This window comes from Bemisia tabaci, chromosome 7, assembly GCF_918797505.1.
Source record: "Bemisia tabaci chromosome 7, PGI_BMITA_v3".
Classification (NCBI taxonomy): Eukaryota; Metazoa; Arthropoda; class Insecta; order Hemiptera; family Aleyrodidae; genus Bemisia; species Bemisia tabaci.
Genome location: NC_092799.1, coordinates 42433819 through 42453402, shown reverse-complemented (window position 1 = coordinate 42453402; position 19584 = coordinate 42433819). Strand labels below are relative to the sequence as shown.

Below are 19584 nucleotides of genomic sequence, written 5' to 3'. Positions count from 1 at the left end.
CATGAGGGAAAGGATACAGATGATAATAAAAATTTAAGGCAAAAGGGCGTAGACGGTCTAGGTATGCCCTATCGACGACAGTGAACCTGCAAAAATGCGAATCTCGTTTTTCGCGTGTCAATATCTCCGCTCTAATCAAATAAAAAAAGAGGACGAGCCAACACTTTATTAATTAATTATTAATTATTCTTGAAATTTTAATAGAATATTCCTCGGATGGAAAAAATTGGGGAAATTTTCACGGAATGCCGTTGCCTCCTTCTCCACTCAGGAAATAAAGTATGACAAGAGGTCTGCTGTGTCGCAAAGATTCGCTTCTGTGTGGTTTCACGCCCAACGCTGCAATTTTATGCTTACTTTTAATTCGCCACAAATTTCATTTCGTCAATTTACATAATATGTCTATTAATTCAGAGATATTATTTTCAGTGAGCGATAGGTTGAACTTCAAAAATAGAGCTTAACCATTATGAAGAACCATTCTAGCCACTAACATTTTTTTCCCGGAATGATCTATCAAGCTTCTGAGTATTCAAGCAGCAAAAGTACATATATGTACAAAAGATTGCGATGGTGTAAAACTGCTGCGATTATTTTATATGCACCTGTACGCATAATTGGCGTGCAAGTCACCAATTTTTCTACCTCAAAATTCTCATCTTATACGTTATCATATGATACGTCTCTATAAAATTAAAGTAAGTCACTCAAATTTCTTGCGTTATCCATGTTTTTATATCCTTGTATGATTACTGAAAATCAACGGATACTGAAGGTTCAAAAATTAAAATTTTGATTAAATTAATTTTTTGTGAATTTTACATGTGCTGTCAGAACTTCATAAGAAATTTCAAGGGATAATGAACAAATGACTTGAAATTATTACATTTATAAGGTGATATGTTTTCATCAGTAAAATACAAAACTTTTCAAAAGGTACGAAGACTGACCTAATAAGTTCACTTTCACTGTCAAGCTACATTGGAGGATATTGCGGCAATTGCGTGGACGTAGTGGACGATTGAGTCTGTATTGAATTCGTCTTCTTCCTCTTCTTTTTTTTTGGGGGGGGGGGGAGGGTGTTGAGTCGTACCGGTACCGCACAGGTTCCACCTATCAAAATCTTGAATTAGGTAACTGACCCAATGTGTATTGTTGGAGAAGTTGAGACTAACGCACCTGTATCAGAACTTTGAAAATGCATGCTTCCTAAAGACAGAAGGATTAATTTTTCACGCTCGTGTGAATATATTTTGTTTGGAATGTCACTGTATTATAATCGCCTTAAATCTTGTGTGGTAGGTATTGAGAAAAGCGGTCAGCAGCAAGAATTCCCGATTTTGTCGAGAATAAGCTAACTGTGAGAAGTAAATTGATATTATGTTTGAAGGATAAAAACTATGAAAAGATATGAAATAAAGTGCATAAGCATCTAATAGAAATTTTTCGCTTGAGATTTCTGCCTCATTTCTAATAATTTGAAAAAAGAAAGAAAATATAAAATCATCTATTCACAAAATATTTGAAAACAGGATGACTTAGAAGAATTAATAAATGCGCTAACTATTTAATAAAGTGTCTATAACATAAATCACAAGAATTGCCCAGTCTAAAAAAATAAATATTCAAGAATTACGTTTTGTCTTTCATCATTGACGTGAAAAAATCCTCACAAAAGTATTGAACATTTGCCATAAAAAGAAGGATTTTATGATGAACATGAAAGGATAGCGGCAAAGGAGCAGGTAAATAAAAAAGCGAGGACGAAGAAATAATTAAAATAAGACGACGAATAAAGAAGTAAGAGGATGAAATTTAAAGAGCATCAGAAATTAGGAAGAGATATTGTAATAAAATGGACTTTGAGATGGAGGAAAATGTGAGAAATGCACTAAGGAAATAAAGGCAGAAACGAGTTGGTCCTTAAATTGAATTTTCGATTATTAAAATAGTTATGACGATACAGACAGAATATGTACATAAATTAACAATGGCGGCGTCAACTTGGCGAACAAAAGAATAAACACAATAGTCTATTTCCTCGGAAAGTACACTAAGAGCCACTGCACCAAACTTCAATCTATTCGTTACTTTATTACAATGTATACATACGTGGACTATTTCACGTCTTCACGATTGCAGACGAAATATTTTTAGTGCTCTCCTCTTATTGAATGAGATTTGAAAGTTCATGTAAGGCAAATTTTCCATGCATTTGTAAATTGAAGTCGATCAGATAATTATTAAGGAACACTGGAAAAGAAACACATTAGATTTAGAGTCCAGACTCATGAAAACATTGACAAGGAAAAATACTCTTGATTCAATCAGATTTAAGCTTAAATCAAAAGGAAATCCGCTCCAATTAAGAGAAGCAAAAATCCGATTGAATCAAGAGTATTTTTTCTTGTCGATGTTTTAAGAGTCTGGACTCTAGATCCAATGTGTTTTTTTCCAGTAAAAAAAGAATGTTTGAAACCCAAAATTCGCAATCATGCAAAACAATAATGAAACAACCTCGCTATTTCGAATATTTTTTTAAAATATACGTAGTGGTTGTAAGTTGTAGTTGTGGTTGTCCAGTCTTGGTGGAAATCAATTGAAGAAGTTAAACACCATCCTAACATGCTCAAACTATACAAAATATATACAGGGTGATCCAAAAGTCCCTTCCACCCCCTCTAACTTTTTACCTAATTGAGATAAAGATTTGAAACTTGGGGGATATTCCTAGGTCAAAGGGAGCTACTTTTCGGCCCCCCTAAAATTTTCAGGGGGCCCCCCTTGGGGGGCAACGGCCCCCAACTTTGAATTTTCAAATAGGAAGACCCCCTTTGTGATAGCTCGTTCGAAAGAGCATAAAAAAAGAAAACTTTTCGCGCAAACCCGAAGTCAATATCTCAAACCGTTTCAAAATGGCGGCCGGTTAAAGTTCAAAATGGCCGAAATTTCACACCGGTTATTTTTCGATGGATTTGCGCGAAAATCGGTATGTAGGGGTATTTTGACACGAGAAAAACGAATTTGACGTTAGATTTTCAAAAAAACCGAAATTTTCAAAATGGCCGCCGGTTAAAGTTCAAAATGACCAAAAATTTATTTTTTTATAAATCTAAGTTCAAATGTGTTTATCTTATGCCAAAATACTCTCAAATTCCAAGTTTTAGGCAAATCCATCAGGAAAAAACCAAGGTGAAAATTTTCGGCCATTTTAAACTTTAACCGGCGGCCATTTTGGAAATTTCGGTTTTTTTGAAAATCTAACGTCAAATTCGTTTTTCTCGTGTCAAAATACCCCTACATACCGATTTTCGCGCAAATCCATCGAAAAATAACCGGTGTGAAATTTCGGCCATTTTGAACTTTAACCGGCCGCCATTTTGAAACGGTTTGAGATATTGACTTCGGGTTTGCGCGAAAAGTTTTCTTTTTTTATGCTCTTTCGAACGAGCTATCACAAAGGGGGTCTTCCTATTTGAAAATTCAAAGTTGGGGGCCGTTGCCCCCCCAAGGGGGGCCCCCCTGAAAATTTGAGGGGGGCCGAAAAGTAGCTCCCTTTGACCTAGGAATATCCCCCAAGTTTCAAATCTTTATCTCAATTAGGTAAAAAATTAGAGGGGGTGGAAGGGACTTTTGGATCACCCTGTATCGAGAACAACCGTGGGGCTTGTTCCAATTCCGTTCCAAAACCGGACCGTTCGATCCCGTCCCAAAAATCGATAGTCCGATTCCGTCTCTAAAAAAGAACGCCCAATTTGTATCGCCCGATTCCGTCCCGATGAAAAGACGACTTGGCAACCAGGGCCGGATTAAGGGGGTGGCCACATAGGCCACGGCCCATGGCGGCAAAATGTAGGGGGCGGCAAATTTTGCAATCTTTTTTAATGTTGGTAGCAAAAAAAGAAGAAAAAATCGGATTCAGAAAATAAATTACAAACGAGAAAAGGCGACAAAATCTCTCATTTCCTGAGAGTGAAAGTATATCAATTTCTAATGTTGTCGTCTTTCGGTGATACGAGAGACAACACCTGTAATTAGTCGAGTTAAGAGAGGAACCAAACACGGAATTTGACCTTGAGCAGAGCGGCGCAAAGAGCAATGGTGGCCCTCGGCGCGGCGCGGCGCGGCGGTCGGCATGAAACGCATAGCGCCTACAAGACTGCATGAATACTTCACGCATTGCGCCAAACACAGTGCGGTCGGCGCAGTGGCGGAAGTTGAAATTATTAAACCACATTTATGTTTGTCCTTTTATAATTTTTTCGTTCGTTTGTTATAAATGGAAGGCCTTGTCCAAACAGGGATGGGTTTACGGGACGACTTAACTTTCGCGTAAAGTTCCGTCAGTGTTGACAGGGCTTTCACAAAAAATGTGCCAAACACGAGTAAACGCGTCTCATACACCGATCCCCACTGGCACGTTCACTTAACGAATTAGAAGGGGCGGAAAAATACAGGTGGCCCATGGGCAGCAAGTATACGTAAATCCGGCCCTGTTGGCAACCACATATTCACCTGATTTTCTGCATGTGGGACGGAATCGGACAACTCCCCAACAGAGCAATGTTCACTGCAGTGAGACATTTTTTTTTGTAGAATAATGTTGACTTACTATGTTTCGCCTGTATTGACGTCAATTTTTTTGCACTTACTGCATTATCATAACTCTCAGTTTTCAAAAATAAGACGAAATTCGCTACCTTATTTGAATCAGTCAGTTAATTTAAATTGGATTTTTTAAATTATAAAGGAAACTTGATTTCGAAAAAGGCGCCACTAATCTCTTCGGTAATACGCTGAATGGTTGGCTAATGGGAGGGGAGGGGAAAGAATCAAATTAGCCAAAAAATCGGGTGGCGTAATTTATGGCGAGCCGAGGCACAACAACGAGCATATTTCTTGTAATCTAAAAAGGGAAGTTTTTAATGTTGAATGCAGATCCATGTGATAGAATCTAATTGCGTTAGCGTTATTCCTCTTGTTAAGGCATATTTCAGAATACGCTTTGCCTGTTAGTCCTGCCATGCTAAGGGAAAACGTCGTATGAACGCTCGAGAGTTGCCGAATTTCCCTTGATAAAACATGTATTTTTGACGCAATTCAAGCATACTTTCCTTGAAATTTTCAGATATTTTAGATTAAATTGGGTACGAAATTGTCTGAAATTTTTTTTTTTTTTTTTTGGGGGGGGATATTTACAATTTTCCCTGTAAATTCGGTTTTTCTCGAAAAAAATTTGGCAACGTCGGAAGGCTCATACGGCGTTCTTCCTCAGCACGGCAGAGTAGCAGAGCCACTAATCCTTGGAAACTGAGTTAAAGTCTTCAATGCCATTAAAAAGTAAAATTTTCCATTTAGAAGCTTTTTTACCCATTACAAATTGTTTGAAAATTCTAGTGCCAATAAAAGGTCCCTTTTGGCACCTGTCGTCTGTAGTTTTATACAGGCTTTAGGAGGCCACGAAACGCTTGATTATCAACTCGATGTCACGAATTTGAAGAAAAAAAATAGAAAAAAAATGTATCGTCGAACTTCAGATGCCAGTGCCTAATCTCCATTCTGCGTTAGGGATTGTACAGTGTACACTCAGCTCCTAAAATTTTATGACATTTCGTGAAAATCCGCAAGAATAGGAAATATTTCATTTCGCATCTCCATCACCAAAAAAATGATGCTCACTTAAAATTTTGGATATAAAAAAGTGCGCGACAACTCACAAAACGCTGAATTAATCGCCCTCAGCAGTGACTATGGCAATGTCGAGATGTAACGCTAATTGCTGTAGCGGTAAATTCAGCGTTCTGTGAGTTGTCCCACTCTTTACTACATCCAGAATGTTAAGTCAGCATCCTTTTTTTTTGGCGAGTTCAATCCTGATTGAAAAATGTGGTGGTCAGTTGGCCAGTTTATCTTCAAACTTTTTCTTCGACGACTGTTGACGATGAAGTGGCGACGGGGGCAGTAGCAGTGGTAGCAGTAGCGGCGATGGTTGTGGTGAAGGTGACCGAGGGGGCAGTTGTAGAAGGGGTTGAAGAACATGTGGGGATGGGGCCCGCTGCGCCATGGTCAGCCACGGACAGAGAAGGTACAGGTGCGGTGCGTTGTATATACAGATTCAGGAGGTACGAAAGGTGGTCAATTTTCCGTTCCATAACGTACAACTGTGAACAAAACATCAGGCAAAGCATAAACATTAAAATGTCAAATGGGCGTAATTATGCAATATGGAACTATGTGCAAGTGGAAAGATGGGGTGTGCTCGTTAGTGCCCCGGCCATAAGAATGCATGAGGCTTTAAAAGCGCCGGTGACGTCAGCGGCAACTACGAGGAGCCACGACGGGGAGATTGGTGGCGGGACTCTTTAACTCATGAGCCCTGTCCTTAAGGCTCTTGTCACATGTCCAGTGTCACATGTCCAGTGTCACATATCACATTTCTTGTCACATGTGAGTTAGCGCTCAGTTCCTTTTGATTTAACGTCAAATCCCGCTTTGCCATTTTCTCAAATGGAACTATATCCACTTTTGCATTGTTTCTTATGCAGCTTCCACGAACACACCCCCATCTTTCCACTTGCGCATAGTTACTTTTCGCACGAATGCGTCCAAATGTTCTGTGGTTCTTCTTCTGCTGGTAAAAGATCCTTATGGGCAATGACACGATTATTGTGTTTTTGTTGTTTTTTTTTTGTACGTGTGTGTGACGCACTAGATGGTTTTAAAATTTCCAAGGAAACACCCAGATCCATAGAAACGTTTTGTCTAACAACAAAACTGCACAAGAGCAGCCGGCATAGTTTTGATCATTTTCAAGGACCTAGAAGGAAGTGTGATGGAATTATGGTGAAGTACCTTTGAGATGGAATTGGCGGAAACCTAAAAGAAAGTGACAATATTACTGTTTCCGGGGGTTTATCATGCATCGTTTGGCGCAAAGAAGATCCAAAAATTGATCCACCGAGTGTTTCTAAGTTGAAAAAAGATAAATTCCGAATTTGAGAAAGACATGGGTTATGTTTTCCGGCACTGTTGCTGGTCTCAGGAAACATTCATTTCAAGCGCTCATAACATAGTTGAAAATGCATATTATGGCTTGAATTTTTAACCCTATGTTTTGGAAGTCTTGGGAGGCGATTTTTCAATATTTTCGACCCCAACCGGACTTTTCTCTGCACTGAACAATAACACGTGCCATCTTACAGACCCTTTTGACTCCATTACAATTCACTGTGGCAGAGCACTAAAAATCCATGTACCCGTCTGTGCTGCCTTGTCGTTCTTATTTTATTTCTTCAAAAGAAAATTAAAACAATATTTTTGCATGAAATTTTTACTCGGAAGACAATATTCTTATGCTGGGGTTCACGGGCTGCCATATGGCGTTTTTTCTACATCATCTTGCGACAATACGTTTTTAACGTTGCAGACCGAAGTAAAAAATTCGCGATATTCCTGTCTCCTCTTTGAAATTCTTTTCATGGTTTGTCAATAAAGGGGGAAAATAATGGAGACTATACTGACCTGGTTCATTTGTTGTTCAACTCGATACAACCGAGCGCCAATTGTCATTGGTTTCACATTGCCAGCCCTGTCCATTCCAGCCAAATAGCTTCCAGGTTTACCCAGTGTCTGGTCAAGGCGCCTTTGCAGTTCCTTCGGAAATGAAAATGTTTAATTTATTTTATTTTTGCCCTACTTGGAAAAGTGAACCACCAGAGAGGGTGCAAGGCAAAACACCACAAATCGATGTTGAAAATCCCAAACCACGTATCTCGTTTTTCGACGTCGCAAACATCCTGTCATATACTTTCCTTTTTTAATGGAGAACTACTTCACGTCAATTCTACAAAAACTCCGTGATTTTTCTTATCCGTGCAAAGCGAATTCTGAAAAGAACTTCAAGAAATGATATTGGTTTGCTCTCTTCAAAAAAATAAAACAGGAGTAGAGGTTTTCAAACACCGGAAATGAGATACAAGGTTTGGGAGTCTCGCAGTTGAAATCATATTATCTGATCGAAATTTCAAATTGAATACGATAGGTAGTTAAAAAATTTCCAAATTCAACTCATATAAGCAAAAATAGTTTTTTAGTATACTTTCCGAAGATTATACACGAATTTTTTTTTTACTTCCCGCTCAGAAAAAACAAAACCTACGGAAGTTAAATCGATCACCAAACTAAATTCCGTGCATTACGATGCAATAATTTTTTCTCATTGTAAAGTATACAAATAAACTATGTGAATTATAAAATTGAGGCAATTTTTTCAACTAAACACTACTTATTTACCGATTTGATATAACATTGTTTCCAATACCCTAGGTATGATCCTCTAAATTAATTTATTAGGTCCATGAGTTTCATATATATCGATGGCCAAAGTTAAAAAAAATGCGTAGGTCTGTACCTTCATTGCATGCAATGTACATAGGTCTTCAATTATGTATCATGTTATAAAATAAAAATTAACCAATATATTACTTTGGAATTCTCTGTGGATATTTCGCATGACAATTTAAAAAAACATTTTTGAGTTTGGTCTGTTCTTTTTCTTTCTACGATATGAAACACGAATGGAGCTTTGGAACGACATAATCCGAGAAACGTGTTTTGCGCCTTCAGTCAACGATAGACTGTGGGCTTGGGGGGGGGGGGGGGGTGACACCTCCATCCCTTGCCTTTCTAGCCACGGCCCACGGCACGTATACCGATTATTCAAGATTGAATGCAGTTAATCACTCAATAATTTCAGATTTATATTAAAATACAACACAAGTATTGGAATTCTACGGGATTTTTTTGATGAAAACAAAAATCAGATAATGATTAAATACGAATGGATTTCATACATTCCATTAAAAGTGAATCTTTCACTCGCTCATACGAAACTTACCCTGATGCGGACCATCATATTCAAATGACCCTGACTGTATTGCTCGATTACATCTCGGACGTCGTAAGGCTTTCGGGCCTGTTGAAATTTCCTACGAGCTACGAAGTATTTGATCTTCCTGATTGCACGAATTGCATTCTTATGGACGTCAGTTAATCTGTAAAAAGAAAAATACAGAAATCATGAATATGTAAGTTCCATCAATCTATCAGGCGTAATTTTAACGAGGGCAAGAAAGGGTAAAATTCCAATCGCGCAAAAGAGGCTTTGCACTTTGGGGGTAATAAAAGCTTTCATCAAATGCGACGAATACTAAAGAATTTATCTATAACACCTGAATGAAACTATTCGAGTTCCACGGAGTGCGCGTTGCATACACACAAAAGTTAAGGCGCTTTGATTCCTCTGGCACTTACCGCTTTATCCACGCCGTTTCGTGGTCGTGCGGCGCTTTATTCGGATCGATTTTGGTGAATTTTGATGAGTTTTAGGACAATATTAGGCAATTGGCTCTTGGTTAGTACTGCCGTGCTAAGGAAGAACCCCGTATGAACATTCAAGAGTTGCCAAATTTCCCTCGGTAAAAGATGCATTTTCGACGACATTCATGCATATTTTTCTTCGGAATTTTCAGATATTTTAGATTAAACTGCGTAAAAATCGTTTAAAATTTTTGGAAAAAATATTCCCAATTTTCCCAGTAAAGTGGGTTTATTGAGGGAAACTTGGCAACGTCTGAAGGTTTATACGGCGTTCTTCCTTATAGCACGGCAGAGTAGGCCTGCCTCACACGGGTCAGTATTTTTACTGATTTCAAAGAGAGGCCAAACAGCGTTGCCACTCGCGATAATCGCCACCTGTTTACTTCAACTAACTTTTCAGTATCGAGACAAATAAGCCTATCCGAAACCTTTTAAGACGAAATCCTTTACTTTGATCAGATGTAATAAATCATCCGGTGTTAGATCCAAACAATCATAGCCGTGACGTATGGCGGATTAAGGGATTTAGTTTTTCTCTAAAAGCAAGTTGATGTTTCAAATCCTCTTTGTCTGGCCCTCGCTCGGTTCACCCTGAAGTGGACGTATTTCTATCAAACGGAACTATGTGCATTAAGACATGAGCCCTGAGACCCATAAGAATACATGCATAACAGGGCTCACGTCATAATGCACATAGTTCCGTTTGACAGAAATACGTCCAATTTGCTGCCGAAACATTCTCCGAGGTACTCCTCGCTTCGCGGGACCTGACGCGAGTGAGGTTCACGCTCATGAGCGGATTTTTCGGAAACTTGTTTTTTAATTACATGTTGCGATTGTTGCACGGTTGCGCTCAGAAAAAACGGGAGCCTCAATCGCTGACTCCCCCAACGGAGACACCAAAATGCACTCCAACTGAAACCGCCTCTCTAGATGAGCGTTGCCAGTTTTGATAAAGAAATGTTCGATGCATAATGCAATCGGGAGAATGGAGAATGGACCACTAGACAAGGTACGAATTTCAGCGTTCTGATACATGTTTCTTCACCAAAATTTTACGTAGAACACGATGCGCACAACGAAAATTATCGAAATCAACTCCTTCCGAAGATATTTAAGGATTTTTGGTGCGTGAATTGAAACCACCCGCTGAAAACTCAATGCTCTACGTGATTCACATCAAGCGCTAAATGTTATCATGACAGTCTCTGCGATAAAAAAACCTGGCAACCTCGATCTTGACACTTTGGCTCAGCTATAGCAAATTGCTTATAGTTTGAACAACACATGGTGGGAAATGAACATCGCTCGATTGAGAAGATTGCTGAAACCGTTGTAGTGCGCGATTTGACGCACGAAGAGCTTTGAGTTTCTGTTATATCTCTGTCTGCATGTTAATATGTCCGTTAGGAGTTGGTTTCAGTAATTTTCGTCGCGCGAATCATGTATTACGCGAAATTCTGGTTAAAAAACATGTATCAGAATGCTTTAATTTCGTACCTTGTCTAGTGGTACATTTGCATGCAAATTTTTTATTGCTTCATACGAAAGTGGTGAAAGAGCTGATTTCACAGTATTTTTTATGAATTTTTTCTGATATGGGAAATACTATAAAAATAGATTTTAAAGTGAGAGAATGCACCGCCTAGTGACATCATCTGGCGGTATTTCCCATTTAAACCCACGTGTTTTAGTAGATTAGATAATTTTGTCACATCTTCTCCAAAAATTGTTCAATTCATGAACCAATGGTATACTCGTGTTCAGTTCACTCAGTAGTTTCCACTCAAACACGAAATTCATCACGTTTCAGACACCTGCAAGTTCTCTATTCAACCAAACTCAGCTTAAATAACTACATCAAAAGTTGACTGTTTCCTGTCGTATTTTCATTTTTCAACAGAAAATTTCTGTATAATCTAACGCATGTTCCGTGAGAATTTCAAGGCATTATTTTACTTAATTTCCTTTAAAATAATATATCTAATATGATGAATAAAAAATAAAACATGGGAGGATGTTAGGCAACATAAATTGAAGTTAGGCTGGCTCTATAGTTGAATCCGACTAATTTTTTTTTATTTTGATGGTGGATTTACTGCGCTTTGAAAACGATCTTGCAGCCGATTTATAATTTTTTATTCAATGATTTTTGAATCTCAAGAAATTCTCACCAAAATTCCTACAGATCTAATTACGTGACAGTGCGTTGTGTAGTTATGGATCGTATTCGATACCTAAATCGGGTGATGAGATTATATTGATTGGCGCCTACAAACCTAACAGGGATACTTCACGCATTGCGCAATGCGTTGATTGGCGCCTACAAACCTAACAAGGATACTTCACGCATTGCGCAATGCGTGAAGTATCCCTGTTAGGTTTGTAGGCGCCAACGCGCTCGATATTGATTGGTTCAAAACAAAAACATAGCCTAAAAATTCCATTAAGTAATCTGACGGAGTGGGTTTTTTGTGATAGATTTTTGATTCGCATGAGTACTTATTAGCCAAAAGCAGTAAAATTGTTGCTCATTTTCAGCTTTTCTGACGAATATCTTACAATTTTGGTTTGATGTTATGTTCTATTGTTTTGAACCAAACGATACATCGAACCACTATTGAATATGATCCATTTTTATTCAACATTTGATCGCGAAATAGTATGATTGCAAAAATCGATGGCCCACTACGAAAAATTAGTACCTTTAATTGCAAGTGCACAGGGAAAAATAAAATTAGTATTGCATCCGCAGACCACATGATTGTCGTAGGGTATAGGAAAAAAGTAGTCGTTTGCGGAAAGAATCTCGTGAGGATATTCGCCGTCAGTAGGGCTATACGCCTCACAGTCTGCACCCTAAAGCTGAACTGCCATGCTAAGGAAGAAAGCCGTGTGAGCTTTTCGACGTTGCCAAATTTTCTTTGATAAAACATGAATTTTCAGGAAAATCCGTGAATATTTTTCCTCCGATTTTTCAGAGAATTTTATTCGCCATCAGATCTAAGTTATCTGAAAATTTAAAGAGAAAATATTCATAACCCTCCTCAAAATTTAACATTTTACCTGAGGAAATTTGACAGCTCTCGAGTTGCTGCCTGTAGTTGGCACTATTTGCATGACCTTAAGTGTTACGGCTCACCGCTCGAGTTGTTTCTTCCGTGATTTTGTTCCTATAATTGTCTGTGACTTACTTTATCCATTCAAGAGTATTTACAGACAAATTTAAGAGAAATTTGTTATTTTGGTAAGTTTGTTTTAAAGAGTGAAGTATAAGTTGAGATTTCCTCACGTTGCAGCGGAAATTTGTACTTTCCGACTTCGGCCATCGATATGCGCTGTTCAATCTTGCTTCGTTACAACATTTTTATTTTAGATTTGGCTTTAGCCAGCCAGGCAAGTTGAAATATAGTCATTTGCTCGCAAAATGGCTTGATTTTGTTTATTTTCTCCCGCGCATGTCCATATGGCATGTGCTATATTTGCCCACAATTACATATTTTGTATCCGATACTCGAATTGTTATCAAGTATTGTAAAGGTACTGATTTAGTTTAAGAGGTTTTTTTTTTTTTTTGCTTTTTTGTGCCACTTGTAGAATGTTTGTAAGGAAGGTGACCGGCCTTAAATAAATACCGCAGTTGAGGGAATGCCTATCTTTAAGAACAAAAACCCCTCCCCATATACTGCCTTGCTAAGGAAAAACGCCGTATGAACATTCGAGAGTTGCCAAATTAGATAAAACAAGATCTAGATAAAACATGTAGTCTTGAGGACAGTTATTCGTATTCCTCTTTGAAATTTTCAGATAGCCTGGATCAAATTGCGAACAAAATTATCCGAAAAATTTGAAGAAAAATGTTCGCCATGTTCCAAGAAAATTCGGTTTTTATCGAAGTAAAGCTAGCAACGTCTGGTGGATCATACGGCGTTCTTCCTTAGCACGGCAGCATCAGAGTGAGGGCTCTTAACGACCTATGAGGAGGAACAAGCCCCTGAGCAACAATTCCGATTTTGTCTACGAGTGGTTAACTTTGACATCGATGTTCCCTTTGATATTTTCCCGTATTTTCGAGGTTGGGAGTTTCTCCCCACGAAAAATTAAAACAGGATCCAATCCTGCTTCCCAGTCATTCATAAGGGGTCCTTTCATCCAAAGGCCGCAGGGCGCTACTCTACTTCCGCCCGAGATGTAAGTATACATACCCCGCCTCGCACTCTAGATCTTTCCTGAAATTTCAATGCCTTTTGGATATTACGCGCTGCTCGCGAGGCATTATGAGTCTTATTTTTTAAGTTTGAAAAACTGGGTTTTATCCCAGATTACAGGTATTACATTTGCTTCGCGCGCATTCATTTCCACGGGAAAAATAAGCGACCAGAAATATGCGAAGTCCGGATATTATAAAAACGAGGTAAGCGCTATCAGGTGTTGCTAAGATTATAAAACTCTTTTCTCATTCAACAGGCATTCGGTGGATTCTCGTCATGAAAATGAGAATGAAATTTTAGAAAAAATTTACGAGTAATAGTCCACGAAATGAAAGTATTTCATTGATATTACCGGGTGAAAAACCATGCACTATCTTAAGAAATTTAACTTAAGATAAAATTTCCGCAATTCTCGCTTCGCACTTATTGTTAGAATTATTTGTGATTAGAATATTTATCAGAGACTAGGCGATATGCCAAAATACTACCAAAGAGCCAGGGTAAAGTCGGGAATATTTGTATTCATAATATTTGAAAGGCACATGGAATTTTAGTAAATCCTGCAGCCTGAATGTTGAAACTTTAACTGGCTATATCGGCAAGATAAGACAAGACATGGACCTATCTGTGCCGTGTAATACATCGATTTTCGATTCTTGTCTTGCTGACATAAATTTCAACAATCTGGCTGCAGGAAAACTCGTCACCCTGCAGATACGGATTACGATAGGTCGTGACTCCGCTCAACTCTGCCGATAATATACAGGGTTATTCAAAAGTCACGCACCACTGGCCATGAGGGGGGGGGGTGGCCATTTGATATTTTTGAGGTACCCCCCGCCCCCTCCCCCCAAGGGGATAAAAAACTGGAAAGTTCCTAGAAAAGTTCCCCCCTCGATATGAGGAAAAACGTCTGAAACCGCAAATCGATATCATGATTAGAACTCAAGTTATGGCCAGTGGTGCGTGACTATTGAATAACCCTGTATAGTCCCGCAAAGTGCAATTTTTGGCAACGCTGCCATATACGGAAGATACGAGTTATAAATAATTAATAGGATGTTATTTTCACGTAACTCCAGGTAAATTAAATGAGGAGATTTGAATGAAGATTAAGCGTGCGATTGTCAATAAAGTCAGTCTAGTAATTACCGCATAAATAGTCTCTACATTTCATTTATACATTCATTATTAATTAACTCATTTCCTTTTTCAATGTGATGAAAAACTCAAAACGCCCCATCTTCGTGCAAAAACGACGTATGAATGCGATGAGTGACAAATTCTGTTCACACGAGCAGAAAAAATTGAAGGCGCTGCGGCTTTTTCAATAGCCAAGTCTGGATGCAACTATTCGTGTTCTTAGGATGTCCGTGTTGCATACACAAAAAGTTGCAGGCGTTTTGGTTTTTTTCGGCACAGCGCATGGCTGCGACGCTGCGGTTGTCAGTTCTCAGGGTTTTCTACTTTGCATTTATAATCGCGTTCACCATGAAATCTTCAAAGTTCGGATGAGCAGTGTTGCGTCATGATAGCGTTGCCAAGTGGTGCAATTATTCCACCAAAACATTTCCAAAAGGCATCGCGGATGCCAATCTCGCAAATTACTGCCGATATTATTTCCGTAAGTGGCCCCAAATGTCAGACTAAGACAAAATTTCTTGAGGCTCGTCTTATATTTATCTTTTCTTTGGTATTATGCGTCTTTTATGATGTTTTCGTATGTAATTAGGACGATTTTACTTACTGAAATCTTGTTCATAATACTCACTGGGTGATTCTCTCGGGCTCATCTAAATCCATTTCATCGCTGGCAGCCTCGGTCACTGAACTGGTTTGACTCACGAAAGCTCGGCTCATGTTTTCTCGTTCCCTCCGTTGGCGATTTGGCGTCGCTGAAAATGACAAGGATATTTTTTAAGGAAAGGTGAAAGACCAATTTTATGACAAAGAACTGTTGTGCTCAACGCGACTTTCGTAAAGTTTGAAATGTCTACTGTGTTTGCTTCATCTTCTGAGTGCTATAGACCCCTCTGACGTTCTAGATAATGGTTAATGGAGATGTTGCATGTGTGAGGGATTTGCGATTTGACAATTGATTCTCATGTAAAAGTTCGCGAGAAACACGATGGTGCCAATGGTTTTCTCTGAAATCAACTCCCAAGCTCAAAAAAAGCTCTCAAGTTGAGGCCAAAATGGAGGGGATATCCCGCGCTATCTTGAGAGTCCACCTCTACATCAAGACAAACTCTTCATGCGAAGATAGGGAGCAAATACATTAGCAGGGATGCCGTGTTTTCAGTTTTAGATTCCCCAAATAAAGTGGCAGCCCTGTCAATGTATTAGCTCCCTATCATTCGCATGGAGAGTTCGTCTTGATGTAGAGGTGGACTCTCAGGATAGCGTACGATATTCCCTCCATTTTGGCCTGAAGTTGAGAGCTTTTTTTGAGCTTGGGAGTTGATTTCAGAGAAAACCATTGGCACCATCGTGTTTTTCGCAAACTTTTACATCAGAATCAATTGTCAAATCGCAAAGTCCTCACACATGCAACATCTCCATTCTACGGGCGAATAGCCGAATACTCTTATATTAAATTGAGTTGTTTTTTCCATAGATTTCCGTGAAAGTTCTGGAGTTGTAAGTCTACTTTCGGCCAAGTTTACCTGCTTTGGGTTCCTCGATGTAGAAGACGACATCGTTTTCGGTCTCGGGGTTTTGTTGCGAAGTTGACGCGGCGGCGTGGGGGTCGGGGTTAGGGTTGGGGTTAGGGTTCGTCTGAGCTGTGCCGGCGGCCGAGGTGGAGCCCCCATCTCGACTGCCCCCGTCTATCCTACTCCGGGATCGTCGTCGCACCAAAACGCTCGCTCTCTTCGTCACTTGGTTCATCAGTTGCTGAAAAAGAGTTCAAATGCAAATGAATCAGTGAGTTCAAAAACACACCAACTCGGGTTTTTTTCGATTTTCACTTTTTTACGGTTTAGTAACCATGAGTGTTAACTTATGGATAGAAGCATCTGCATGGAAAAGGAAATCTCGAAATTGCAATCGGAAGTGCTCGAAACAGCGACGGGAAAAGGAAAAAATCGAAGTATTTCAGTGGAAATACCAATTTTTGGCCATTTCAAGGGAAACGGGCGACCACCCGATTTTGCGGTTTTCTTTTTTCGGTTCAGTATACCTTGCACCAACAAGCTATATTAATATTCAAGCGTTATTCAGGTCAAAAAATATAAATTTTTCAGGGCAGACTATGAAAAATCAGTATCTGAAAGTCGGTGAGAACGAAAACACACCAACTCGGAAATTTTTAAACGCATAATTCTTTGTAATGAAACATGATGTATCGATTTCAACTTGGTGCTTTATGAAGTCTCTAAGTATTTGTCCTTTGGCACCAAAAAGGTTTTTCTTAAACTAATTTCTTCGCCCGCTGCGCAGTTTCAGGTGTTTCCTGAACAATTTTTTTCCGAATTGGTGTTTTTGAACTCACTGATTTAAATTGGATAGCGAGAGGCAAACCAGTTACTCGTACATCTGTGCGAGGAGTTATGGAAGAAGACCAACGTGACATATTGTAGAATGAATTACTACTACTGATAAGTCGCCCTTAAATAGCGCTTCTGTGCACTCTGCGACACCAAACCGCCACTGACAGCGATCTTGCCACAGCTCCTCCGGCAGATTGCATCAATGAATTACATAAGATCGTTACATTGAATCGTAGAATGAATTACATTATTTTAAATACGGTGACATACGAAACAAAACGGTTGCGACCGCCGAAAGCCGAGAGGCATTCAAATTTTTTTAACGTATGAATCATTTGTAAAAATAATTGTTTAATATATATAATATAATAAAATAACAACTACCTCCCTCCTAACTAATCCCGACGACCTTGGCTAATTTGACAATATCGATTATTTAAGATCAGCGGTGTGGCGTGCTGGCGTGTTTTGCGATATATCGATTGATCTGCCATTTAAACTATGGAAAAGGATCGATACAGGGTGTTTGCAACGAACACTTTAATAATCGATTCTTTACCACAGGTTTAAAGGGCAGATCAATTGATGTATCGCAAAACACGCCACGCCACTGTTTGAAATATATTGCTAATTTCCACCCCCTTCTCCGTTTTTGGGAGTCCATAGCATAAATCATCAATTACGCATCACATCAACCCAGAACGTTATCAGGATGCGAACCTGGAAAACCTAAACCTTTTTAAATATGGAGCGTGTACGCTCCATAAGGGCGTGCTCAAAATATTTCGCTATAAAACTCTAGAAGATATTTGAAGAGTTTCGAAAACTTACTTTGCTCAGAGAGTCTTTGTCCTTAGTTTGACCCGTTTGTTTTACGTAAACATCCCAGGTTGCTTGGCTATTGAAATTATGGTCAGCAGCATAGCACCTCCACAGGCACTGAATGAGCATGGCAGCCGCAGGGATTTGTCGGTTGAAGTGCTTTTGTCGCTGCTTCTGCTGCACTTTTAACGCGAAACCCGAGCCCAAAATACCCTGGAAATGAATAAAATTCAGCTTGAAACCGGCTTATAATTGGCTAAAAATTGTAAGAAATAGAAGACAATATTGCAGATTCCATGGTTTCACTGAATACCTGGCTGAACGCCAACCAAAAAGGAAATCCAAAACTAACAGAAAAAACAAAATGTGCGGAACAAGAGAAAATATAAGGAACCAAACCTAAAATATTAATAATCAGGATAAATAAAAATGAAGAGTCTTAATCATTTTTCGTGTGTCACGGGCACATTTTCTAATTTCGTGGTCATTCCATGAGTTTGTTACAAATTGATGCCGAAATAGAAAGGATTGACTTTGATGGAAAATGGCCACAAAATAATGACGAACACAACGAAAAAGTCCGAAATTCACTCCCAATATCGCAATCTGCATGAGAAAATGTGCACATTCCTGAGATTCTCGCTTGCCAAGTAGCATTGCTCAACGGAAAAATCGCCAAATATTGTGATTTTATCGGCGATAAAATCGCCAAGATCATCAACATCTGAGCTATTATCCTCGATCTGATCGTGATAAAATCGCGTTTTTATCGCCCGACACACTGGTGAAAAAAGTAGCTTGGATCTAGAGTCCATCTCTTAAAAACATTGACAAGAAAAAATACTATTGATTCAAATGGAAATCCGCTTAAAACAAGAGGCTTGGCTCTTCAATTCAAGGAAAAATCCGATTGAATCAAGAGTATTTTTTCTTGTCAATGTTTTTAGGAGTTTGGACTCTAGATCCAAGCTACTTTTTTTACCACTGCAATTTGTCGCGATATTTTCGAAATAAAAATCGCGATAAATGACGATTTAATCTCGATTTTATTGACGAAAATTGATCACGAATTTATCGAACCGAAAATTGCGATGTGAGGCGATTTAATCGCCACATATCGCAATTTTTCATGCGATAATATCCCGATATATTGCCACCGATATAATCGCGATAGCCAACCGATAACAACCTGCTATACTTCGGTTAAGCGATAAACATGGGACATTTTTTGTTACACAGTTGAAATTTTGAGGAAAGAGAGGAAGTAGCAGTAGAATACGTATACAGTTGCAATTCTCTCACAATAAGTGAGGAAAAGGAGAAAGAAATACGGAAACTAGAGGAACTTAGGGTTACATTCAGTGTAAGATTGTCACTAGCGAGTATGATGAAATTCAATTTATACTTTTTTACTACTCAGATCAAAAATTCGTCGGTTTTTTTTACCTTGCATAATTACTAAAAATTCTCTGTATTAATCGTTAAAGCCTGCCGTGAGGATTGCATCAAACGCAAGGAACAGCAGAAATAGCACACGCCATTCTGTCGTGCTAAGGAGGAACGCCGTATGAACCTTTAGGCGTTGCCAAATTTCCTTTGATAAAACACGAATTTCTTGGTAAACTTATGAATATTTTCCTTCCAATTTTTCAGATAATTTAGTTCATAATTTACCTAAAGAT

At 38.9% G+C, this 19584-nt stretch overlaps 1 protein-coding gene across 4 annotated transcripts in view; it reads right to left on the bottom strand.

Annotated features, from left to right (window-relative positions):
- Positions 1-3582: 3582 nt before the first annotated feature.
- KCNQ (KCNQ potassium channel) overlaps positions 3583-19584 on the bottom strand; it is a 232919-nt gene continuing 216917 nt past the window's right edge. For 2 of the 4 annotated variants that reach the window (XM_019045401.2, XM_072302601.1), the window contains exons 9-14: positions 17912-18115; positions 16256-16484; positions 15361-15484; positions 8897-9053; positions 7522-7653; positions 3583-6161 (exon numbers count right to left, since the gene is read on the bottom strand). In XM_019045401.2, the coding sequence (XP_018900946.2) occupies positions 5913-6161; positions 7522-7653; positions 8897-9053; positions 15361-15484; positions 16256-16484; positions 17912-18115 (1095 nt within the window). In that variant the 3' untranslated portion in view covers positions 3583-5912. The remainder of the gene's footprint in view (positions 6162-7521; positions 7654-8896; positions 9054-15360; positions 15485-16255; positions 16485-17911; positions 18116-19584) is intronic. The other 2 variants (XM_072302602.1, XM_072302603.1) reach the window with 2 other exon arrangements.